This window comes from Herpailurus yagouaroundi, unplaced genomic scaffold (genome assembly GCF_014898765.1).
Source record: "Herpailurus yagouaroundi ecotype Mexico unplaced genomic scaffold, PumYag 160, whole genome shotgun sequence".
Classification (NCBI taxonomy): domain Eukaryota; kingdom Metazoa; phylum Chordata; class Mammalia; order Carnivora; family Felidae; genus Herpailurus; species Herpailurus yagouaroundi.
Window position 1 is genome coordinate 3,347,213 of NW_024412401.1, and position 26,631 is coordinate 3,373,843.

A 26,631-nucleotide genomic window follows, 5' to 3' on the forward strand; every position below is an offset into this window, starting at 1 on the left:
ATCACCTAAACCTAAAAGCAAACCGTGCATAGGAAAAGCTACACTACAAATATGCCTCCTCACATTTGTAAAGCACTTTCTACTTGACAAAAAGGAAGTCCGTGGAGATGATCTGCCTTCAAGTCACAACCACCCAGTGTGGCAGGAAGAGCAGATGGCAGTCTCCCCGTTTCACTGATAGGGGAGCAGGAACAAAGGAGTTAAGACACTTGCCAGAGGAAGAGACAGTAGCCAAGAAAACAAGAGCCTTCTATATATCGCTCTCCCATTCCAGCATTCCAGCTGTGGAGAGCAATTCGAACGATTGGAAGCAAAAGAACTTAAAACCTGCCGCTTTGACGTTACTGCTAAGCATTCGCAATTTTTCTTACTTTTAAAATCCACCCTTAGTTGCTGGAAATAAACACATATCCAAAAGTATTTACAAATTCTCAGAGCTACACTTCCACCAGGACAATAGTGAACCATAACCAGGAAAAATAATTAACGTCATCATCCTAACATTTTCAAGGCTAATGCAAACTCAATATTTTATTGTTCCAAATTTACTTATCATACACCAATTTTCAAAATATTTTACAATTCCAGCAGAAAACCCTAGCCCAGAACTATAATTTACTTTTACAAATGTTTTCATTTCACTACAGCATTATACTGCCATTGTTTGGGGGGGAGGGGGGGGAGATACAACAGGTTCAGTTCCTAACAAATTGTTGTTTTAAAGGTGTATCATTGAAACTACTTTTTAAAATCAGACATAGAATGAAATGGAAAACCTGCAGAAGCATTTCCTAAACTTAAGATCTCAGGCTTTGTAAACACGAGAATGCCTGGGTTTTGCTACTCGCAAGCAGGGCTTTCTTTCGCAAGCGGGAAGCGTGCTCGTGTGTGATCTCAAACACACTCTTCACCAGCTGTTGCTTCCATGACTTCTGCTCACCCCATTCTCCTCGTCCTGCCCAAATTTAAGACATAACTGCTATGATGATGGCATTCTTCTTAACCGGAGAGCTTTAAGAAACACTAAGGTACTCAGTCTATATGTTAAGAGTCCTTTCAGTAACAAGCTATTCAGAAAGAGTAATCAGAGCCTGAAACAGAAAATCTCAAGGTGACCTGAGAACTGACCTCCAAATCTAAAGCTCTTAGGCAGTTACGATAATGCAGTTTCTGAAAATCTCAAAAATTCTCTTTGCTTCCAATTTACACTGTCCACTGCCCTTACCCTCTGACTATCTCAGCAATGCTCTAATAAGGAATTCAATCAGGAAAGTCCCTCAGTCTTTTTAAGGCCACTGGTCTACCCTCCTTTCCTACCTCCAACTCTTTCTACTTCCACTCTTCTTCCCACCAGGACTCTGAGAAGCTGACGAAAACCACAGAAGAAACCGACAGACAGACAGCTCACCCCAATCTCAAAATTTAGGTTAATAGCACATTTTTTTTGTCACCAAGTTAATCTTTATTCCTTAAAATAAGGAATATCGCTAATCTCTACAGGACCAAAACATCTCCTGGTTGATTATTTTAAAGCTTAAAATAATGCATTCCTTTCAAAGGAAGGACCGGTATCCAACTGTAATTTGAACATTCATTACATATTTAATTAGTCAATCAGAAACAGTACTCTAAAAAAGGGTATGCAGTTGAGTTTTTCAGTGTGATTACCACTTACCCAATAATACATGTTTTACCTAGCCTTTTCTTTTTAGTCTATTACTATTATAGTTGTAAACAGATCACTGAGGTTTAGAAATTCACTTGAGAATTAATCTGTTGAAATTCAAAGCATATTTTTTAAACATCAACTATATATTAATATACTACACTATGCCGTTAATGGAATCAGACAATTTTAAGCCTTTTTATATAGTAACCAAGTGCTTCTATCTAAAATGCTTTTTTAAAAAATGCTTTTATTTTTTTCCTAATCTCAGGAAATACTTTCTATTTAAATAATAGATTTATAGTAAAAATCAAATTTTCACTAAAAGCTTGGTAACCAACCTTAAATGATGCTATCAAAGTAAGTTATCAAAAAATATGGGGAACTCTAAATTGATCAGCATTGTCAAAGCTAAACTCCACCCTTAAGTCAACTATAGATAAATGCAGTTATAAATTTCAAAAGCCCATTGTGCAGTTAACTTTGTATATATGCATGTATGAGTGTACAAACATAAATATATATGTATTTAGATATATTTACAAAGTGCTACGCTATACTAGTTTAAATATTTATACAGAGATCCCATGCTAGGAAAACAGAATTAAATACAATATCTTGCTCACAGATTTTTGTGACAGCTTTGAAATGAGATACAATGCAGAATTCTCACAGCATTTGTTTTCAAGACGCTAGTTCTCAACTGAACCGTTTTTTAAAATATTACAAGAGAGCCCCCTATTGACCAAAAATGTTGGCAGTTCAGCAGAAGCAGTGAACTACCACTTGTACATATCCAGCATGCGTGTAATGAGCAAAATGTGCAAAATGTGCAAAAATGACTTTGAGAGTTGATAGAACCTGATAGAAAAAGGTATCCTTATTATCCTCACTAAAGGGTTTTTTTTAAAACTGCATAACTTTAATAACTTTTGTTTAACTGCATAACTTTAATATAACTTTTGTTTAAATATGCTAAGTCCTAAGATTTATTTTTCACTGTTTCTTTCTTTTTTATTCCTAAAAGTAAATTATCCATTTCTTACCACGGACAGTGATGATCCATTCTCCTCACGCAGTGCCCGCAGCGGCTACAGTGATGGGATCGCTTTGGTCTCATCAAATTACATTTGTTACATAATTCCCAGAACTCCCGTTCTAGAGAAGGAAATTAAAATCCATTTACTAAAGGCAAAAGAGTACTGCTGAAATTTAGCAACAATAGTTTAGAAGACTTTATAGGAAGTCCTCCCTCTCTCTCTCTTTCATAGATAGATAGATAGATAGATAGATAGATAGATAGATAGGAAGATAGATCCAAGAAAATATTCTTCTTCTACATCTTCACTGTAAGAGAGTTTGACATAAATATTGCTGTTCTACTCTATTAAAGTCTTATTCTGTACACTTCTAATTTTAAACACTATAATAATAAGACACTATTAGTAGTCAAACTAAATGATAGAAAGTAACGCATCTGGGTTTCGGATAAACTGCTATCAGTAAAATTTAATGACAAAACCCTAAAGTATAACCGGTTATTATATTTCATTTATTTTTCTTAATGTTTATTTTTGAGAGAGAGACAGCAAGCAGGGGAGGGGCAGAGAGAGAGGGAGAGACAGAATCCCAAGCAGGCTCCAGCCTCTGAGCTGTCAGCGCAGAGCCCAACACGGGGCTCAAACTCACGAACCGCGCGATCATGACCTAAGCTGAGGTCGAACGCTTAACCGACTAAGCCACCCAGGCACCCCAGCAAATCATTATAGTTAAACAGAATTTTATGTAAACAAATTTATTTCTAGAAATTTTATTAACTAAAAAAGAAATAATGCTGAATCCTGGTTTCATAGACTAAGAAATCAAAAGTAATCCTATTAACTCATTAGAAAAACAGAGATAGCATTCCCACCTCCCAAACTTTCTATACTTTAATATCAATAAATTCATTTGGGAGTGTTTATAGGAGAGGGTTGGAGGTATTAGAATGACTTCAGAAGTAAAGAAGATTATAAGATAATTACTATTTAATGGAAATAAGGGAGTTCTTTACAAAACTCTTTCCTACAATCAAGTAGCAATTTCTTTTAAGTTGTAATTAAAGAGCACACATTTAAGTTTTGTACTAAAAACATTAGGCTTACAGAAATAAAGAGAAAAGTCATTTGTTTTCAGCATATGTCTTTCTAATGAGATCTATAAGAACTATAGGAAAGTCATCTACCAACACAAATGCTTTATGACACAGAATGTATCTATTTAATATTTGTTAAAAGGGAATTTTACAGAATTCTTAAACCTTTTTTAACACTTAGGTTCATTTTTTTACAACCCTATGTTTATACTACACTCTAACCTTGTTAAAAGCCTGGGCATAGTAAAATTAACCTGACTCCAAATATTCAGAATGAATTATCAGTATATGCAAAGTATGACGAGCACACATATGACTAAATACCTGCTCAAGTATAAAGTTTAAATGTTTAAAAACAAAACATTTTAAATATGAGTAAAAGAAGATAATACCAGGTAGTATTCAATTTTCTAAAAAGATATCCTATTTTAATTTCATTATTTTAGTTTAATGACAAGAGTAAAATCAATATACAAGAATTTTATATAGTGAAGTATTATGAAAACTTCTGCTACAGAAGAAATCAATAATAATAGTAACAAATTAATTGTTCCAATAACATTGAAGTTGAGAAAGTATCTTTTGTATCAAAAATTTCATTTTAAAAGAAAATCTTTTCACTTCTTACTTACAGTTCTTATTTTAACGAAAACTGATGTGAGAGAGCAGCACTAAAGTTTAATTTAGATACACTAGTATTCTTTGTGAGTGAAATGAAAACTAATTTATATAATATCACAAGCAGATCTCTCTTTTCCCACTTAGCCGCTGAAACAGCCAAACATCCTAATATTAAAAAACCCTGAAATCACATATTGCAAAGATTAGAGTCAGAAAGTAGACCCTCCCTGATGAGCCGATTTTCATTAAAAGACAACATAAAAACATTATGTCTTAAACCAGTGCCTTAAAATATAAATATGGCGTATTCATTATTGGTCATTTCAGCATCTGATACTTTACACTAGTAAAATTCTTTCATAATTGAAATGTTGTAACCTCAGAAAAGAAGACAGCATTTGGCTATAGTCAGAGAAAGCCTGTAATTCTAGAGTCCAGACCACCGGTTGGCAAGCTATAGTCCACAGGCAAATCATGAGCTAAGAACGGTTTTTACAATTTTCAGTGATTGAAAAGAACAAGAAGAATTTGTGAAATGTAAAACACATGATATTTGAATTCCAGTGTCCATACATAAAGTTTTATTTGAACACAGCTAAGCCCATTCGTTGACACATTATCTATAGCAGCTTTTGGGCTACAGTAGCAGAGCTAAGGGGCTGTATGGTCTATAAAGCTCAAAATATTTACTATCTGGCCCTTTACAGTAAAGAAGAGTTTGCCAATGTATGGTCTGGATCATAAATTTGCTTAAAGAGTTGAGCTAAATTGGTTAAATTTCAGAAACTATACAAGTATCTAAAGTGAGAAATATCTTTGAAAAACTCATTTTCACACATATACACACCTATGTGTGAGGGGAACAAAGGAAAAAAACACACTACTTTAAATATCTAGAAATGTAATTAAAGTATCATCTAGGTTTAGGCCTTGTATAGCAAGGGAAAAAAAAAATCTATCCACCTTAACCTATCCTACATATCTATAAACCATTTCTTGATCTTCTCCCCTTCCTTAAGGTTTATTCATGTTCAAATGTGACCTTGGAGACTGATATATTCTAAGGTCTGAAGACTTTTGCACTAGCCATCTAATATAAAATAAAAGCCTATGGGAAAGAATCAGAAGGCAAAATACAATTTGTAAGTGATGAAAATAAAAATTTTTAATTTAAAAAAAAGCCTATAGGAGAGAGAATCCAGTTGCTAATTTATGGTAGTTACAGAAAAATTGAAAACTGATTTTTTTCTTAAAGGAAAAAAAATTGAAAGTGACTTTTTTAAGGAGAGAAAAATCAAAACATAAAACAAATTAAAGAAAATGAGTAAACCTAAGTAACCTAAGTGAACATTATCACATTGTTTTGCATGGATCCTCGTGTGTGTGTGTGTGTGTGTGTGTGTGTGTGTGTGTGTGTGCGCGCGTGTATGTCCGTTTATTATTTTTTGTTATTTACTTAAGTTCAAGTTAGTTAACATACAGTGTAGTATTGGTTTTAGGGGTAGAATATAGTGACTCCTCACTTACATACAACACCCAGTGCTCATCCCAACAAGTGTCCTCCTTAATGCCCACCACCCATTTAGCCCATCCCCCCACCCATCTCCCCTCCAGCAACCCTCAGTTTATCAGGGATCCCCTTAATGCTGTAAATGCATGAATAAATACAAAGGAAGGGTTTTTTTTTTTTTTTTGGTGTTTTAATTATCCCTCAGAGAGAGGAATAACCTCCTATTTAAGCCTTTTAAAAGACTTACAGTCATTGAGAGAGCCTAATATGCATTTCAAACCACAAAGTAATGTTTTAGGGAGAAAAATACAACTTGAGACTACCAAAATCAATGCAACATTTGGCTCTTCACAGAGGTTCCCTGACACAATCACTTGCCAAAGTAGAAAATAAATGACAGGAAGTGTCTTGCAGAGCTCCTTCAAAAAGCAATAGAAGAAATGAGAGGGGAGCAAAACTACAAGTGAATTCATAACCCTGAGCATTAATAGCATGTGCATCCCTATAGCTCAGGGTAAAATGTCAAGGGACATTATCACACAAACTTTAAATGTGCTACAGTTTGTAAAACTTAGAGGATTTTGCTCTGTAACAGGGCGGCTCTACTCAAAGTGGCTCTACTAACGACAAAAACACTGAAGTCAAACATGTAAGATAAGAACTTGACGATCAAAACGTTTGAGGGGTGACTGGGTGGCTCATTTGGTTAAACATCTGACTTCAGCTCAGGTCGTGATCTTGGGGTTTGTGAGTTCAAGCCCCGCATCGGGCTCTGTGCTGACAGCTCAGAGCCTGGAGCCTGCTTCAGATTCTGTCTCCTTCTCTCTCTTTACCTCCCCTGCTCATTCTCTGTCTCTGTCTCTCAAAAATAAAAAAAACGTTAAAAAAAAAAAGGTTTTTTTTTTTTAGAAGAAAATGTTCTAAAATTGATTGTGGTGGGGCACCTGGTTGGTTCAGTCAGAAGAGCATGCAACTGTTGATGTTTGGGTTATGAGTTCAAGCCCCACATTGGGCATAGACCTTACTTACTTATTTACTTACATGCATACATAAAATTGGTTTAGTAATGGTTGCACAACTCTGTGGACATATTAAAACCACTAAATTGTACACTTTAAATGGGTGAATCACATGGCATGTGAATCATACTCAATAAAGCGGTTTTTTTAAAAAGATTGAATAAAATCATTTCATAAAACCTGAAAGTAATATAAAGCAATGTTTATATATTTCAAACATGCATGTGATTAATTTAAGTAATAGAAATTGACAATGATTTCATTTGACTATTTCATCTACACACCAAAAAGTTTAAAAGAACCAAATTCTGAGAAATCTTTGCAGAGATAATGCAACATTCTCTTATATTCAAACTGCCTCCTATATTTGGAGGGTTACACTGACACTAAATTCATTCTACTTAAAAAAAAAAAAAAACAGAAAGGGATGTAAAATATTTTGGAGTAATTCAATTAAAACATGGTTAAAACTGTAAAAGTTCTGGGGCTTACACTTCCTTTCCTAAAGAAACCATTTATATAAAACTGCTCAACCTTAAAACAGCGATGAGTAAATGTCACTTTTTATGGCCCCAACCCTCTGGTCATGCTATATTATTTTTTCACTGTTAAAATTCTGTATTTTTTACTAAGTTAAAACCAGATTTACAAAATAATCAGGAAATCACCACAAAGCACATGACAACCTCAATTTTTCCCAGAATCAAAGCCAAGGTGAATAAAGGGCTAAATTATTAATCTCTCTATAGATACACGGTAAACAAGATGATGGAGACAAGTGTTGGGATGTCACGGTAGGTCTTTAACAACCTGCTGTGTGATAGTCTACACTCTTGATTATTCGGTCTACCTCCCTCATAAAATTGCCACAAGGATCAGATGAGAGGAGACAGGAAAAGACTCTGGAAACACTGAAATATGACGAATGTATTTTTTTCAACTGGGCAAAAGATAAGTCTTCGGAACTCAGGGAAGAAAAACAGGCCACACGTCAACCGTGACCAGATAGGATGCAGACATCCAAACAGCAGCAGGATGCCACGCAGTCCTCCATCACTGGAGCCTGTCAGCTAAAGGTAACCCGGTGGTTTCACATAGTTTGTTTAGCATTGTTTTAAAACCAGTGTTTTTTTAATTTTTAATTTTTAATTAGCTGTCAATTGTCTTCAAACCCTGAAATTTCTCTTAAAAACCGAGATTCTCTGTTTTCTCTTTAAAAATTCTAAGATCTAAGAATACTGGGCCTACGTGACAATTTCACTGTAGCTGAGTAGTGGCTGCTGTCTGTGGATATGAGATTTTCAAGTTCCTTTTTGGCCCCTTTCTCTGATTTGCAGTATCTGATACATGCAAGCGTATGAGTGACCACTGCAAATAAAGATTTCCTAGGAAATGGGTCATGGGTTAGGAAAAACCTGCTTCTCTAATTTTCTGGAAACAGTGGGTTTTAGAGTTGAAGTAGGCAACACATTTATCAAGATGTTAGAGAACCTTCGGTTTGGGCTGGTTGAGAAAAGAGGTTCTGTACAAACTGCAGACTGTCACCCTCCCCCCGCAAACACACGTGCACGTGTGCATGTGTGCCCACAGACCAACGTGATGGTGACACTGTTTCTATAAGTTAATAGAAACAAAATATTTGACACAGTTCTCAAAAACTCTCACAGCTATGTAAACGTCAGTGTCATATCATTCCCATTTAATCATCAAACTTGCAAAGCCAAGTATGTCCCTAAATGACGGGCAGCAAAAAACAACAACCAGGGACTTAAGGAAGATTCTTTAAGTGACTTGTCACTAATCTAATTTCAGAAGGAATTAATACGTTCCCCAATTTTTGACACACTGCAATCACCTGGGATCTTTGAAAAATATTGATACCTGGTTCCCACCTCCAGACATTCTGATTAAATTAACATAGGCGATCAGGACATTGAAATTTTTAAAATCTCCCCTGCGGATTCTAATGTGCAGCAAGTTTGGAAATCACTGAAGTACTAGAAAAAGTATTCTGGCTCTCTAATGTAGAACAAAGTCCTATACATTTCTCATTAGAAGAAAGTACAGAGAGTTCTCAAAGCTCATATGGCAAATGACCAAAGAGTGAAACTGAGGAAAGAAGGTAAGCAAGGGTCACTATCCGTAGCACGCAATAAAACAAGCAACACATTTTCAATTCATTTTTGTGGTTCGAACGGTTATCATGCATTAAACTGATCCTAAATTACCTTCAACTGACACTAGAATAAAATCTGTCAAATTTTTCACTGAATTGTTCGAACTTGGAAAAACACAGGCAATAGTATCATGAAACCACAAATATTGACTCTAAGCAATATTCTATTTATAATATCATGCACGAAGCGAGGGACACGATCAAAAAGATTCCTTTATGAAATAAAAATACATCAGGTAATTATGTATCACTCAACCAGTGTTTACCCAGCATCTACCAAATGACAGAGACGGGCACTAAGGATACAGCACCGAACCGAGGAAGAAAACGAAATAACAAATCTACACCCTCACACAGGCTATACAGATGTAGTGTGGGAGGCGAGAAAAACAAGCAAACAAGTAAACTACACAGAAGAGTCAGGGAGTGGGGGATACAGGAGTCAGCTGACATCTGCAACTATAAAGAAAAAATCTAGTATGGAGACAGTTGAGAAAAGACTTGAGAGCTCGTAGATGACATATGTAATTAGTACATGCTAGAGGCTATAAAATGCATTCACAAAGATAATAATAATGCAGGTACAGTCAAATTGATAAATCTGAAGAGTATCGTACCTCCATGTGGAATCTTAGGGTTCTCAGGGAGTCTTCCTGGGTCAGTTATTGAGGCCCTCACTAAAGCAACCAGACAGAATATGGCAATGCCATAGAATACTTTGAAATAAATAAGAAAGTTAAGTAAGTAAATGAGGCATTTATTCTTCAAAACATTTTATCAAGAAGCATATTTAAAGTTTAAATGTGTATTTTCATTAATGCCATCAGGATAGTTTTCAAAAACTAAAATGGAAAAGTTAAATGATCCATTTCATTTCATTCATCAAATAATACTGCCACAAGGACTTTCTCAAACGTATTATCTTTAAATATTATTTTGCATAATAACTGACAAACTTGTTATAAATCAGATTTTTTTATTAACAAATTCCTTGTCAATAATGGCATAAATGAATGGGTTCCCTTTTAATTACTACATGTACTATATGTGACAGAATCAAAGCAGCATTTTAAAACCTATCCTACAATTAAACTTTTTCATGCCTCCAACTGGCTAGCTTCAAAATTACCTTGAGTTAGTGACATTCGATTGCTCCTTTCAATAGATCTTAAAATATTTACATAATGTGAAAATAAAGAATCTAGAAATTTTGAGTTTTTAAGAGTAACTAGAAAAATAGCAGTAAGGAAAAATAGATCCATTCATTATAATTCTGCCTTTTAAATGAATAAAAAATAGGCATTTGGCAGAGGTGGGGGCGGGGCTGTGAAGAGAAGGCAATGCACCTGTAATAGGAAACTTGGTCTGAGCCAACCTCAGGGCTGACTGCATGGTACCGATCGGTTTTATCCCTTGTACCACAGACAGCGTGTTACCCACAGCACTTGTGAGGTCGAAATGACATAATGTACAAGGTAACTGTAAATGCCATCCACGTACATGTAAAATATATCATTTTCAATCTTATTCTTTTCATCATAAGCAAGCCAGCATTAAATGAACTACAGCAGAAAATCATTATCCAGAAGTTCAAAGCGTTATCATAAACAACATCGTAATAATTTTTGCATCATGAAATTCTCATTTCTGTAATATACACCATCTTCATTCTGAAAACTCCTTCCACATTTGAAATAAGTACATAATAGAAACACATTAAAAATACACAGACACACACAAAATAGCAGTAATGTGTCAGTTTCATTTTAAACAAAATGACCTTCATATGTTTTGCAGAGTTAGATATGGAGATGACCACATTTATCTAACCCTGCAAAATAGAGAAAAGCCAGTCTTTTTAAAACTTCCATAATTTAGTAAATAACATGAATAATACCAATACTAAAAGAAAGGTTATCATAGTGGCACTATACTCCAAATACATTCACAATGAGAAAATTCTTTAATAATATAAAGAAATAAAGATCAGAAACTTACTTATTATTAATATGCCTGGAATATGTCCTTCTTCATAGTGAGGAAAGAGGACAATTTTGGGAATTAAGACAATATTGTATAACCAGACAAAGACAATCAAACCCATGCAGCACCAACCATGTGGGTCAACAACAAAGTGAATCCGGAGACCCATTTTGCAGTCCTACAACTGCCTGCCAACCCACAAGGAAGACGACCCTAAGGAGAGGTAAGAAAGAAAAAAATTACTTATATAGAAAAAATTATTTAACTAAAACAAAACTACATTCCTGGCAACTATAAAATGATGTGGAGTTTTCTTTGCATATTTTTGACAAAATGAAACACACTGGAAAACAGAACTTTCAGGACATTCAAGTTTCATCATAAGTTTCACATAATTTAATTCTGGCTCCCACCATGAACTGCTATCATAGGAGCGTAAACTGGCAATACCTTCTGAAGTTAAACACAAGTCTGTCCCGAACCCCGTAATTCCATAGGTTAACCCAAGACAAATGAGACACAGGTCAAAAGATATGTGCCAGATTTTTTAGAACTTTTAATCGTAACACTAACAGATGCTCACACAAGTCAAAATAGTGGTCATCTTGTAGTGGGAAGGGTGTTTACTAACTAGAAAAGGACATAAGGGAAACTTTGAGGGGCTAGTAATGTTCTGTATCTTGACCTAGGTGGTGCTTCAAGGGTACATACACATGTAAAAATTCACGGGACTGTACACTTAAGATTTGTGCAATTTAGTTTAAGTCACAATATAACGCTTAAAAAATCATTTTAAAAAATTTTAATGAAAAGCGAAAAGGAATTACAAATTGCCAAAAATATTTAAATTCATGGAACGAAGCCCAACTAATCTTCTTACTATCAACTCAAGAAGACTCCTGTTTAAATTGCTGGCAAGGATGTGGAGAAAGGGGAACCATCTTGCACCACTGGTGGGAACGCAAACTGGTGCAGACACTCTGGGGAACAGTATGGAGGTTCCTCAAAAAGTTAAAAATAGAACTACCCTATGATTCAGCAATTACACTATTTGGTATTTACCTAAAGGATACAAAAATACGAATTCGAAGGGAGTACATGCACCCCAATGTTTATAGCAGCATTATCAACAATAGCCAAACGATGGAGGGAGCCCAAAAATGTCCATCGACTGAAGAACAGATAAAGAACATGTGGTGTACATACATATACAATGGAATATCACTCAGCCATCAAAAAGAATGAAACCTTGCCATTTGCTATGACATGGATAGAGCTAGAGTGTACTATGTTAAGCGAAATTAAGTTTGTCAGAGAAAGACAAATACCATATGATTTCACTCATATGTGGAATTTAAGAAACAAAACCAAGGAACGTGGGCAGGGGGGTGGGGAAGAGAGAGGGCAACAAACCATAAGAGACTCTTACAGATAGAGAACTGATGGTTGATAAGGGAGATAGGTGGGGGATGGGCTAGAGAGGGGATGGGTATTAAGGGGCACTTGTTGGGATGAGCACTGGGTGTTGTATGTAAGTAATGAACCACTGAATTCTACTCCTGAAACCAATATTGCACTGTATGTTAACTAAACAAGAATTAAGTACAAATTTGAAAAGAAAAAAAAAAAAAAAAAAAGGAGACCCCCTATTTAAATGGGGCTTTTTTCATATGAGTGTTAAAAATATTTATGGTACCAAAAAAGTGATGTAAAATATATCCCTACCTTAGTAGATATAATTTATAAGCTTAAACAATAAATTACTATATAAGGTCAAGGGGGCACCTTTTATAGAAAATACAATGGAATAACACAATAATAACCAGGACAATGTTTCTCAAACCTGTAAACAAACCAGAATCAACTGAGGAGCTTTTTAAAAATACTTATTCACAACCCTCATTCCAGATCTGCTGAATCATAATTCCTTATGGAGTAAAGCTCAAAAACCAATAAAAGGGTTTAAAATGCTCCCCAGGTGTCTCTGATAGAGCTGACCGATATCAAGGAACAGCTGATCCAAAAGCTTCCCTAAGACTTCAACGTTAGGGCCAGGAGTTGAACTCAGTTCAACAAATTTATTCACGGAGCCTCCACTCTATACAAGTTATTATAGATACAGTGATGAACGAGACATTGCCTTTGCTTAAAGAAACCAATAGCCTAGTGGGGGAAAGAATCATAAGATTTAATAGAACATGCTAAGTTCCAGAGATGTGGACAAGATGTCACCAGAGGCATAGAGGATGGAGACTAGGTAAATTAGGGCAAGACTTCCTGTAACTGGTAAAATAGTTCAGTTTTAAAAGATGAGTAAATGTTACCCAGGGGTGCCTGGGTGGCTCAGACGGTTGAGCGTTTGACTCTTGATTTCGGCTCAGGTCCCGATCTCAGGGTCATGGGATTGAGCCCCTCGTCAGGCTCCACACTAAGTGTGTGGAACCTGCTCGGGCTTCTCTCTCTCTCCCTCTGCCCCCCTTCCATACTTGCTCACTCTCTCGCGTGTGCTCTCTCTCTCTCAAAAAATTAAGGGGCCCCCAGGTGACTCGGATGAGTGTCTGACTTTGGCTCAGGTCATGATCTCATGGTTTGTGAGTTCAAGCCCCAGGTCGAGCTCACTGCTGTCAGCCTGTCAGTGCAGAGCCCACTTTGGATCCTCTGTCCCCTTCTCTCTCTGCCCATACCTACTTTACACTCTCTGAAAAAAATTAATTAAAAATTTAAAAAAAGAGAGAGAGAGAGAGAGAGAAGTGACAATACTGCAAACAGAAGGAAGAGCAGGAGGTATAGACGACAAAAATTGTAGGCAGTGTTACAAACTGCCATCACAAATCATAAAGCTCTCAGTGGAGAGCGAGTGATGAGAAGTAAGGGGCTACATCATGGCATAAAGACGCCATGTTACAATGCTGAGACTTCGTTCTTAGGCACTGGAAAGCTACTGAAGCAAGGAAGTTAGCATAATGACATTTATACTTAAAAAAAAAAAATTATCGACGCTCTAGTGTCGAGGATCAAATTAGAGATCAGTTAGGCTAAGAAAGGGCAAAAGCCAAAATTAGGTTTGGAGAAGAGATCAAGCGAGGAAACAGTTACAACCATCCCAGTAGGTTTTACTAATTGAATGGATATTAGGAGTTACAGAGGAGAGAGTCCAGAATGACTCCCAGATTTTCATCCCTTACTATCATCAGATGAAGAGACTCAGGGTACCACCCCTGTAGAGGTCTTGCCAATGTTCTTTAGGAAAAAAGATTTAGGATTAGCTCATTTTAAAGTAATACCCTGATCCTCTTGTCCTCAGAACATGCAAATACTGGAGCCACAGAAAAAAAGGCAAGAACGCAAATATAACACAACCCAACTGTTTAAATCAGATCTGGTCCTTACGTATGAATTCTAAAATAGGAAAAAGTGTCCAGGCCCTAAAAAAGTAAAAGTTGAACTCCATTACCTTTTAATTAGAAAATTAAGACCTATTGGGATCATTAAAGTGAGGAAAGTCACAGAGTACACTGGGTATCGTCATTTTAAAAACCGAAGGAGCTCAAATACAAATGGTATGCTGTCTACGTAGTTAAAATGAGAAACATTAAAAAGAATGTTTATTTTTAAAGTCTTGCCAACCATCAAGTGCTAAAAGAAATGACAGAAGGCTCTGTTTCTCAACATGTTCAATATTATTAACTTCATGTACCTTCTTTCTTGCAATGTTTCAGTTCCGTTCGGGACTGGAAAACAGACCATGAATTCCAATAATTACAGAGAACAGGATACTTTCATCACTTATTTCTAAATTTATTAATATTAGAAACGGAAAAGCAGACAAGCCAGCAAAACAACCAGCAGAACTGTTACTCATTCATTTTTTTGAACTGTCTGTAGTCTCCTCTACCAGAAAATAATACATTTTTTCTTGCAAAAGATTTCTCACAACTGAAAATACTAGATACTGAAAAGTACAGTTAAATGTGTCTTTTCTTCCTGCATGTAAAAGATACAGACAACAAGCTCTAAAAGCATAAGCATCCCCAAGGAAAGGTAAGCCAAGGATAGACAAAGAAAACAATGAATGAGATGGTGAATGTTTTGTTTTTTTTTTAAATACCTGATAAGCGAAAATTAGTGCCACAGAAGCCTTACAGCTAGACTGTCCAGAAGCAAGCAGCAGTCTTCCCAGAGCTCCAAATCAGGTTACAACCAGAGACACGTAACTGGCAGAGTTGTAGGGTCACTCCACTCGCTTAATATCCACCAGGCGTGGCTTCCGGCTGAACAGAAACTATTACGCATCCTGACCCACAACCGAACTGAACACACTGCTGCTGTTCGGTCTCCAGGGTGGCATTTGTAAAATACTTTCATTAGCTATAGAGATTCGAACATGCTAATTGGTACATTAAATGGTGAGCTCATGACTCGAACTTTGATGTAACTTAGTAGACCTACTGGTACTTCAACATTTTTGAAGATTGCTATCTGGTAACTCGACTTGAGTGCCATGACTAACTTCAATAATGATGTAAATTACTACCGCACAAACTTTTTTAAAAGATATTATAATTCAACTCTAATAAACCAGACTACATAAATATTTACAACACTCAAACCATTCTAGTAGGAAACCACCTTTCTTTTCTTGCCTTTTCAGGCAACTAAATTTTACCATGTATTTTCCTCGGGAAGAATATTCGAGTCACTCGGGAAAGAAAGGGATTTGGAAAACTATTATATGACAGAAAATGATAACATCAAAATGCACATTTCAGAAAATGATAAAAATTGGCCAAAAGTATTTACAGGAAATCTAGAAATGTGAGCTCGAAACTTCCAGTTTTATAGGACTCTCCGCCTCAGCCACTGGTCTTATGACTGTTCGTGAATATGAAAAAAATATCCCTTCTCTCATTCCTCCTCTCCGAAATGGCCCCATTATTTTGCTTACTTCTATTTCAATTCAAGTCATAATTCAAGGTCAATTTGAATCTCACTCTCCCTATGAAATTCTTCCTGTCACCTCAGTTCACAGTGATTTTTCTCTTCCAAATGCCAAATAAAAAGCAAGAGTAGTAGACGAAAACAGCAAGTGGTTTTATAATCTCAGAATGAGTAAGACCTTCACAAACAAGACCCGTAAGTGAAGCGTGACCACATGAGGATTAAAATTTGTGAAGCCTAAAACACACCAAAGACGAAGTTAAAAGATACAGCATCCCTTTTAAAGAAACATTACAACAGGGCACCTGGGTGGCTCAGTCAGTTAACTGTCCATCCAACTCTTGGTTTCGGCTCAGGTTATGATCTCACAGTTCGGGAGTTCGAGCCCTGCATGGGGCTCTGCACCGATAGTGCAGAGCCTGCTTGGGATTCTCTCTCTCCCCCTCTCTCTCTCTGCCCCTCCCCTGTTGGTGCCATCTCTCTCTCACGCTCTCAAAATAAATAAATAAACATTAAACAAAAAGATTACAACGTATGACTGGTAAGAGGCATATGAAGTAAATACATAGAGAAGCAATTCACAAAGGAAAAAAATTCAGTGGCTCATCATTACTGATGAGGAAAATGTGAAATAACTAGGCCTATTTTTCATCCCTTGTATTTAAAACCTTTTAGAAAGACGGATTATCCAGTCTTGAGAGAGCGTACAGGAGAGGACACTCTCACCCATCGCTGGTATGCATGTAAACGGATACAATCATCTTCAGAGGGCAATTTAGCAGTCTCTATTAAAATGTCAAACTCTTTGACCCAGTAGTTTATTTCTAGTCATAGCTACCAAGGTACTCATCGGAGTGTAGAGGTAGATATACATTCGAGGTGTTGTACACAGTGCCTTTCGTAATCGTAAAGATATGGCACAACTTCAATGTTCACGAAGAGGGAGGGGGACGGTCAAATAAGCTATGAGACCTCCAAGGTGTAGACTATTTCCAAGCCACTGCAATTTTAATTTTTTTACGTTTATTTTTGAGAGAGAGAGCGCGATCAAGGGAGGGGCAGAGAGAAGGGGGGAAAAGAGGATCTGAAGCGGGCTTCTTGCTGACAGCAGAGAGCCTGATGCAGGGCTCAAACTCCCGAACCGTGAGATGGTGACCTGAGCCGAAGTCAGATGCTTAACCGACTGAGCCACCCAGGTACCCCCAAGCTGCCACAATTTTATAAGAAAAAAAGAAAGGAGAAAAGGAGGTAGATCTAGATCGGCACGTGGCTACCCCCACAAAGTGCTGAATGAAAGAATGCAAGTTATATGAGAAAAAGCTTAACAGTGGTTTCCTGGAGGAGAGGAGGATAATGATAGACAAGAAAAGGCATAAAGGGAACTTTCTGGTTCCCTCACAAAGATCTCTATCTTGATAGGAGTCTGAGATACACAGGTTATGAATCTGTCAAAAGTCAGCAAACGTACACTTAAGACTGGTGCATTTCATGGTATGTAAATATGCCTTTTAAAAAACCCTATAAACCAATAGTGAACTCTAGTTAATGCTACGCAGGCTGAAGTATCGGGGAGGGAGTGGAAGAAATGTACTGATATCAGCAATTTACTATGAAACGGAACCAAAAAAAAATAAAAAAGTGGATTGTCAGATGGACCAAGAGATGGATGAGCATGTGACGAAGCTTAATAAAACATTAGTTATATTATCTAGGTAAGGGATATTCAGATGTTACACTATAAAATTTTTTCAACTCGTGTTTAAAATTTTTCAAATGTAAATGTTACAGGGGAAAGCAAATTACAGAAAAGTTTGTATGGCATTATTGTTTTTTTTTTGTCAAAAAAAATATAGGGGTGCCTGGGTGGCTCAGGCAGTTAAGCGTCCAACTCTTCATTCCGGCTCAAGTCATGATCTCACAGTTCATGAGTTTGAGCCCCGCATCGGGCTCTGCGCTGACAGCATGGGGCCCTCTTGGGTCTGTCTCTCTGTCTCTCTCTCAAAATAAATAAACTATTTAAAAAATAACATGTGTGGGGCGCCTGGGTGGCGCAGTCGGTTAAGCGTCTGACTTCAGCCAGGTCTCGATCTCGCGGTCCGTGAGTTCGAGCCCCACGTCAGGCTCTGGGCTGATGGCTCAGAGCCTGGAGCCTGTTTCCGATTCTGTATCTCCCTCTCTCTCTGCCCCTCACCCGTTCATGCTCTGTCTCTCTGTCTGAAAAATAAATAAACGTTGAAAAAAAAAATTTAAAAAATAAATAAATAAATTAAAAATAACATGTGTGCGTAAGTAAAAAAGTATAGAAGGAAACACATCCACCAACCTGTTAACACGAGTGGTTATCACTGGGCTTACGAAGGACACAGTAGTGAGAAGAAAGCTCTCACTTTCTATGTATGCATTATGGGTTCTTCTAAGTTTGTTAATAAACATATGTACTTATAAATTCTTTTCCACCAACTGAAAAATAAAGAAAGCTGAGGGAGTCTGATTAGACACCACAACCTTATACACAAAATATTTAAGTCTCTCGTTATCACTATATTTATTACCCTTATATTAAATGGTTTTAAAATTAGTATTTTTTTAAATGTAGTGCAGAAGCATCAGCTGCAAGCCATATCAAATTTGTAATTCAGAAAATGTTTCTGAAATTCATATTACGTACAAATTACTTTTCTCATGGAAAAAGAAATTTCTTATTTAGGAAAATGTCTAACTAAAATTTAATATGAAATGTTTTAAATAAACATAATGTAACTACAGTTATCTTTTTTTAGAAATTTTTTTAGAAATTATTTAATGTATCTAAACGTTAAGACTTTAAGGATACTAAGACACATAATACAGAAACATATTCCCGCATAAAATTAAATGTAGACTTACCAATTGGAAATTCACCAAGATGTGTTGTAATTTTTCTGGTACTTGCATTTAGGGGTTTTATCTTGATTCATTCTTTTTTTAATTACATCCCAACAAATGGATCTCTCCTCAATAACCGTTCTCCATGAGAATCTATTAATGATTTAACAAATAATGATCTCTCACAAAAGATAAAAATTATAAGCCACTAAAATATTCTGACTGTGAAAATGTCAATTACAAAGGTTTTAAAGTCAGAAATAAGAGAACTCCATTTCACCTGACTTTGTTTTCATTTCCCACCCCATCTCCCCCAAAATCTGCACTTGATTTCCATCATACATGAAAGTTCTCTCTTTTGAAACCACCCAGTTCCCATAAAATCAAATTAGTATCCTGTGTCCAACATTTGGGCTTCATCAAACTCTTGACCACAAAGCACAAAATGACAACAGATTCTGAGATCACTCATGAGACAAGATGCAATGTAATGTCTATCAAGATGTGAGGCTAGAACTATCCAACTGCAACTGATTAACATAAAATGAAGAGTTTAAAATAGAAGCAAGTTTTAGTTTAAAATGCTGTAAGGAAAAGTGATCCTCCTATAATGAACCGTTAAGAGAATCAACCATAAAAGTTAGCTTCTATAGTTCAAGCTTAAATAATAATACCGTAGAGAGTTCTAGATAATATACATCTACCAATTCAGTATTTCACTAATTCAATTAACCTCTACTGACTGTACATTATGCCTCTGCACTGGATACAGATAAAAAAAGAGATGGGCCCCATCCTCAATGGAGACAGACCAGTAAACAGACAAGATCGATACCATGTAAGACAACATAAGATAGGGGGCAAGAGGGCAAGAATGCATCTCATAGAAGATGGGTATTGGCTCATGGAACTTTTTTCAGTTATGTGAGTATTTATGTGCATACAAGGTGGCAATACAGAATGCATTTCTCATGGTAAGTTGCCATCAGGAAAAGGTTTCTGGAGAGAGTAAACCTGTGAGTTAGCGCGTCAAAGAACAGAGGCTCTTCTGACCACGGGAGCAAAAGAAGCAAAAGTACAAAAGCAGGCAGAGAAAACCCTAGTAAAGTGAAATGCCTGGTCACTGCACATGGAAGAATGACGTAAAACATGTTTACCTTCGGAGCACACTCAACTCCAAGAAATATACTTCATTACAACATCAGTACACACAGAAATATAAATGTTTGCCACTCTGATTATATGAAATACATGACTGAAAAAGTCTATTTAATATACCTGATGTACTCCACTACTGTTCTTCTATTTTATTCTAGTTCATTTTAAATACATACATAATTCTAGTCCCAGCCCACTCAAGTGATTTCAAGACCCACAAGAAACGAGTGATCCCAGTGAAAAACACTGTTAAACTATGCCAATGAGTCTGGACTTTGCGCTTGGCAGAGTGGGAAATCACTGTAGGATTTCAGGGGGAAGAATACCATGATGAAGTCTGCACCTTGAAAAGAATAGCCATGCTATGAAGAATGGACTTGGGTGGATGGATAGTGCTCCAAAACTGACTATATAAAATAAGCTACTGGTCACCCAGGTGAGAAATGAGGGTACATGATAAGGCCACAACAGCAGTGACTTAGAAGGGGGGTGCGGAGAGGAGGGGGTGAAGAAGGAACACTTAAGACAGGAGGCATGTGGAAAGGGGCAGATTAAGAATTTAACGAGTAAAACTAGGGCACCTGGGTGGCTCAGTCGGCTAAGCAGCCAACTCTTGATCTTGGCTCAGGTCCTGATCCCATGATTCGTGAGATCGAGCCCCGCGTCAGGCTCTGTGCTGACAGAGCAGAGACTGCTTGAGATTCTCTCTCTCCCTCTCTGCCCCTCCCCTGCTCGCATGTTCTCTCTCTCTCTCTCTCAAAATAAATAAATAAACTTTAAAAAATTTAATAAGTAAAACTGATAGAACTTGGTGATCAATTGGAATCAAAGGGCAGGTTGTAGGATGGCTCCCAAGTTTTCCGCTTAGGGACTATGTAAAGGGTGGTACCATTCTCCAAGACAGGAAATAAACAAGTTACAAGTTTGTTAAGCATACTGCTTACCAAAGCAAAAGGAAACTGTTACATACTGAGGATGTGAAAAATACACCAAAATCATTATCATTTCCATTCCCTGTATAGATTTTTGTAACTGTATTTTCTCCCAGCATCAATTACTCTGTGGTCCGTGATTGTCAGATTGTCAAATATAATTTGTTTCTACTCTAACTTTCTGAACTAAGCTAAGAATGGTTTCCTTGCCTGCACCTTTGATTTTTAGAGACAAAATATGGAATGACAAAGTAGGGGAGCTGCTACTCTAAGAGCAAATGAACGTATTCATCTTCCTCTAGAAAAAAAATCTCACACAGAATTAAATGTGGTACAACAAAATATTCTGAAACATGGCCTAAGTCAACAATGCTGCTATGGCTCGGATTCCAGGGTGGCTTCCTAATGTTTCAGCAAAACAGTACTTCCTGTCAGTATTATTAGGTAATAGCACAAGTCAACCGTCTATGAGTCAAACCGCAGTCATTCACTGGCTTAGACTCCAGGACACCTCCTACATGTACAGTTATTACAGCCACCCTGCAGCCAGAGATAGCATCCAAATGGGATAAACATTTTATCTAATTCAACAGTCTCACTGACATCACGGAATCAAATCTCACCTAAGAGGGACAGAAACAATGCTAGGCTTAAAACTTCAGGTAATTTTGGGATAACAAAGAACGTACCAAAGTTTCATAACTATAAAGGGTCCTTCGATATTTTTAACATTGCTATTTCTAAAAGAATACAATAAAACTTCCCACAGAAAGTTCCCAAGAGAGATGGTTAATATGTGAAAATATAAAATTTAAACTTATAATTGCTTTTCTTAATTTTTATTTAAAAATATTTTTTAATGTCTATGTATTTTTGAGAGAGACAGAGGCAGAGTGCAAGCAGGGGAGGTACAGAGAGAAGGAGACACGGAATCTGAAGCAGGCTCCAGGCTCTGAGCTGTCAGCACAGAGCCCGATGCGGGGCTTGAATCCACCAACCGTGAGATCATGACCTGAGTCGAAGTTAGACGCCTAACGGACTGAGCCACCCAGGCACCCCTAAACTTATAACTGCTTCTGAAAATAAAGTTACAACTATATACTTTTAAACATATTTATACAGACATTTAACTTCTGATGTGATCTACTCTGAAAATTGGCCACATTAAATAATTCTACCTAAACTATCAGGCTACAGCTGTCTCTAACAATTAGCCAACGATGTAATTCAATTTTTTAAATACACATAGGTATTCAGTTTATTTCAACAGCGTAGGAAATTGACCCTGTGGGGATACGAAAAAGAGAGCCACATTCAAATTCTGACACAGCTTATTAGCTCTCCAGGCTGCAGTTTCTTCTCAAGCTTCAGTTTAGCCATCTGTAAAATGGTGATAAAAATAACTCCTGGAATTGTCATCACGCTTAAATGAGAAACTGCCTGACAAATGATAAGGAACTCTCAAAATAGTAACTTGAAAGGGGAGTGGGGATAGGAGAGGAAGAGAGACAAAAAGAAGTTTTACTTCTAGTCTTGTAACCTCCAGATGTTTCTGGGTCCCCACTTTTAAAACTCGAGTCGTGATACAACTTAACCACGCCCCAGCTCTACTTCCTCTAAAGCTAACATCTGAGAACACTTGTCAAAGACGAGCAATCTCAGGAGACCCAGCTGCTCAGCTGGTATGTACTAGAAGCATAGAGAGAAGTTTTCTTTCCACATGTTGGCATGAGGTCTCCTCAAGCAGAAAACCGAAAACAGAGATCTGATCTCAAGCAGAGAGACTGAACTAAAACCTGTAAACCCAATCTCTTTGGGCTGGTAAGTTAAGGACGGAAACATGGGAGCAAATCAGGACCCAATTTCAGAAATTAGTGAAGAATGAGGTAGTGAAGTCGGGAACTTAGACTCAACGCGGAGTTCTCCAAGAAGACTCTGTGACAATGTGGTGGGCAGAGGTGTCAAAGCAGAACACCCTTGCGCCATCAATGGTCTCACGAACCCGCTTCTAGAACAGGTCTTCAAATCACTCCATTCTAGGCAAAACTGAACATGAGCCATTACTCCTCTGTGTATCTGCTTCATGAGTGAGAAATAAAGGTAAGTTAATATCTCTATTAAAAATATTGCACTACAGGGACACACTTCATCAGAATCTCCTAACAGAAAGTACAAATAGCTCGGAAGGTGTGGATGATACGAATTAAAGAGACCAAATGTTGCTTCAGTCAGTACAAAATGTCGGCATGGGAATCTTCATGTAGGAAGGCAGGGATGCGGGAAAGGGCCAGGAAAGACAAGAAAAGAATTGGAGCAGGGACGGAAGACAACAGATAAGCTTTGGCTTCAAACATGGCACAAGGAAACCCTTCGGATACAGTAAAAGCCAGAAATGAACCCGGCAAGTTCTTCCAAGGGGGAAGGGAAACTAGCAACTTACCCCTAGCACCCACTACACCAAGATAGGTTGAAAAAAGAAAAAAACAAAAAACCCTAAATCAGAGGTCTTTCACACCAAGTTTACCAAAGCAGGCTCAGTTTAAGAATAACACTAAAAGACCAAGTGCCTGGGTGGCTCAGTTCGTTAAGTGTCCAACTTTGGCTCAGGTCGTGATCTCACAGTTTGTGAGTTCAAGCCCCACATCAGGTTCCTCACTGCTGATGGGGAGCCTGCTTGGGATTCTCGCTCTCTCTCCTCTCTCTATGCCCCTCCCCCACTCACGCTTTTTCTCTCTCTCAAAACTAAAAAAAAAAGAAAATAACAACACTAAACGAGAAAAAAAAAAAATCACTCCTGACTTGCTTGAAGCTGAACACCCTGCAGTAGGTTAGGTTTCATTCCATAATTATGGGATAAAAGGCTTAAAATCAGAAGCCTGGTTGAGATCACACCTAGCGTGTTGAGTTATAACTACAATAAAATTAATCAGTGAGTGGTAAAATACTAATTTTACCTAACCTGCCCTTTCGTGGAAGCAGTAACAGGTAGATGGAGAGAGCAGATATCTGCTCAGGCTCTTAAATGAGGTTAATCTACCCAAGGGAAAAAGCACAAATGGGAGACATAAAAGGCCAACGACAAACTTTGGAAAAGTCCCATCTTTTTCCTAGGGTACATCAAAAGAGGGAGAGAAGTAAATAAACTACCATCACACTAATGTATTTTGGGGGAGAGAACCCCCAGAGAGAGCAGTGCAGAGAGAGTATACACATCTGTGAATAACTAGGTTTATTCAATTTACCAAAGATGCTGAACCAAAAAAGTCACTATGCCGCCTACAAGAAAAACTGGGGGTTTTCCACCTTTTCTTGTCTTTTACCTGTGTTTTTCACGGATTCAAAACAGTTCAAACATTTTCAACTTTAATAAGAAGCATAAATGCACTAATTATTCTACTGGATGTTAAAATGCCATTTATATTTAGTGCACTTGAAAAATTGAATCTGAGCCCTAATGTTTTACTAAAGCAATATAAAATTCCTTTATGCCTTAATATAAAGTAAGACTGAGCTTAGGGAACAAGTCCCCGGTAATAAAAATGGCTTTTCCTCCGCCTTCCCTGTTATGCCTGTCAATACTGATACGACTATGAAGCATTCTACGCTGAAAAAGGCTGTATTGACTCACACTCCATTTCAATCCCAGAAAAAAGCTCCATGGAGACAATACTAGACTTCTCAATTAGTTTCTTCACTAATACGTGACATTATGTTATCCACGCACTCTTCCACAGGTTCGGAATCAATCCCTATGAATTACAGAAATCGGGCAGTGGGCAAATAAGTAAAAATTTTGTGATTCACTGATTATTGCTTCTTTAGAATCTACCTGTTAAGCCGGTGGTTACATGGATGCATCTTAAAATGCATTTATTTTATTAAATAAAATACCCCAGAGATAGGCAGTGTGACAGTTACCATCATTTAAAATACGCTCTGTTTCGTTTATTCCAATTATAGCTTCTAAAGTATGTTACATTTAACAGAAGGGACCTGATATAATCCCATTGTTTTACATCCCCAATGAGGAATTCTAGAACTAGGCCACGTACTATTCCAAAAGTATGGAAATATATATTTAGTTATATTTTGATATAATTTTACCAATACTTCTTCAGGTATATGCTTAAAATGTTAAAGGGTTTTAAATTAATTACAAACGTAGCATATGCCAAGTAGTATGGGAAAGCAAAAATAAGCCTTAAAGAATTTAGCCTATGGGGCGCCTGGGTGGCGCAGTCGGTTAGGCGTCCGACTTCAGCCAGGTCACGATCTCACGGTCCAGGAGTTCGAGCCCCGCGTCAGGCTCTGGGCTGATGGCTCAGAGCCTGGAGCCTGTTTCCGATTCTGTGTCTCCCTCTCTCTCTGCCCCTCCCCCGTTCATGCTCTGTCTCTCTCTGTCCCAAAAATAAATAAAACGTTGAAAAAAAAAATTAAAAAAAAAAAAAAAAGAATTTAGCCTAACTCCTTAGTTGTATAGCTGAGAAAACAGCATGGGTCACTGGCCTATCCATGACCCCAGAGCTAGATTGTGCCAAGCAATGGGACTAGAATGTAATTTTTCCTTCCACTACACTAAATCTCATTTAGTTCTTTCCTTCCCATTGACTTCTCACCTCATCTCTTCTTCAAAAATCTTTTTGGCCATTAAGAGGCTGCACAACTAAAGCAAAATAAAACACCGCTCTGGACTTCATCCGTAAAATCTGAAGAAATGGAAGGATTTAACAAGACATTACACAAAAAAGCCAGGGACAGCACATACCAGGCGGTCATCAAATGATAACTATTATTATTCGTTGTTATTATTATTATTACTACCACAAGGAAGGTAGTGAATTCTTTTTAAAGGTTACATATTAGCATCCTAGGCTGAGGATCCATTTGACACAACTTGTGCTTAATTATCCTCAGTCGTCTTTCAGGCTGTAACTTTATGATTTATGACCCACCCACAATGACCTTGATTTGCCGCCCCCCCCCCCCTTGTACTTTTATGGACTGCTATGCTGCAATATTTTCGAGTAATAACCGGTCAGGTTCTCTCAGCCCTAGAGATACAGACATCCTCCACTGACTGACTCACAAGGGATTTTAAGATGTGACCCAAATATAGCTTGAGAAACCACAACTTTAAATGGACTCCCCACTTAAAATCCAGCGACCTATTTATTATAGCGAATGGTAACAAGCGCAAACTGCTGCCATCCGTGAGCCATTTTCTCAAAATCACTCTTGGATCCGGGGGAGGGAGGCAGAAGGTCAATAAAGGAGCAAACTATTTCTGCTCCTGCTAGTCCTCTGCAGCCCCACACCAGGGATCTGGAAATGAATGAAAGGCTGTGGTAGCATAAATAAACCCGGGATGCCTGCGCAGGTCTCTGGGCGGGGGTGCAGAGAGGGAAAACTGTAGTTTCCAGGCGATAAACTCGGGACACACATTTAACAAATTTAAAAAAAAAAAAAAAATACTACCCCAAATCACCTCGACCGGAGCAGGAACCTACCCCCACCCCTGCCACCAATTCTGGGAGGGGAAGCTGGCGGGCGGCTGCGGCTCTGCTGCAGCTGCTGAGAGACCCGCCGGGCCCGCGGCGAGCCGGGTTCGGGGCGGGGGGCAGGTGCGGGG

The 26,631-nt window shown here is 37.6% G+C and overlaps 1 protein-coding gene across 5 annotated transcripts in view; it reads right to left on the reverse strand.

The window, feature by feature from the left end:
* Positions 1-26,631, reverse strand: part of ZDHHC21 (zDHHC palmitoyltransferase 21) — a 69,447-nt gene that overhangs the window by 42,272 nt on the left and 544 nt on the right. The window contains exons 2-7 of one of the 5 annotated variants that reach the window (XM_040481263.1): positions 25,619-25,708; positions 18,934-19,065; positions 18,371-18,507; positions 11,125-11,322; positions 9,744-9,842; positions 2,713-2,824 (exon numbers count right to left, since the gene is read on the reverse strand). In XM_040481263.1, coding sequence (XP_040337197.1) covers positions 2,713-2,824; positions 9,744-9,842; positions 11,125-11,278 — 365 coding nt within the window. In that variant the 5' untranslated portion in view covers positions 11,279-11,322; positions 18,371-18,507; positions 18,934-19,065; positions 25,619-25,708. Of the gene's footprint in view, positions 1-2,712; positions 2,825-9,743; positions 9,843-11,124; positions 11,323-15,217; positions 15,418-18,370; positions 18,525-18,933; positions 19,066-25,618; positions 25,709-26,631 lie in introns of those variants that run through there. The other 4 variants (XM_040481262.1, XM_040481264.1, XM_040481266.1 and 1 more) reach the window with 4 other exon arrangements.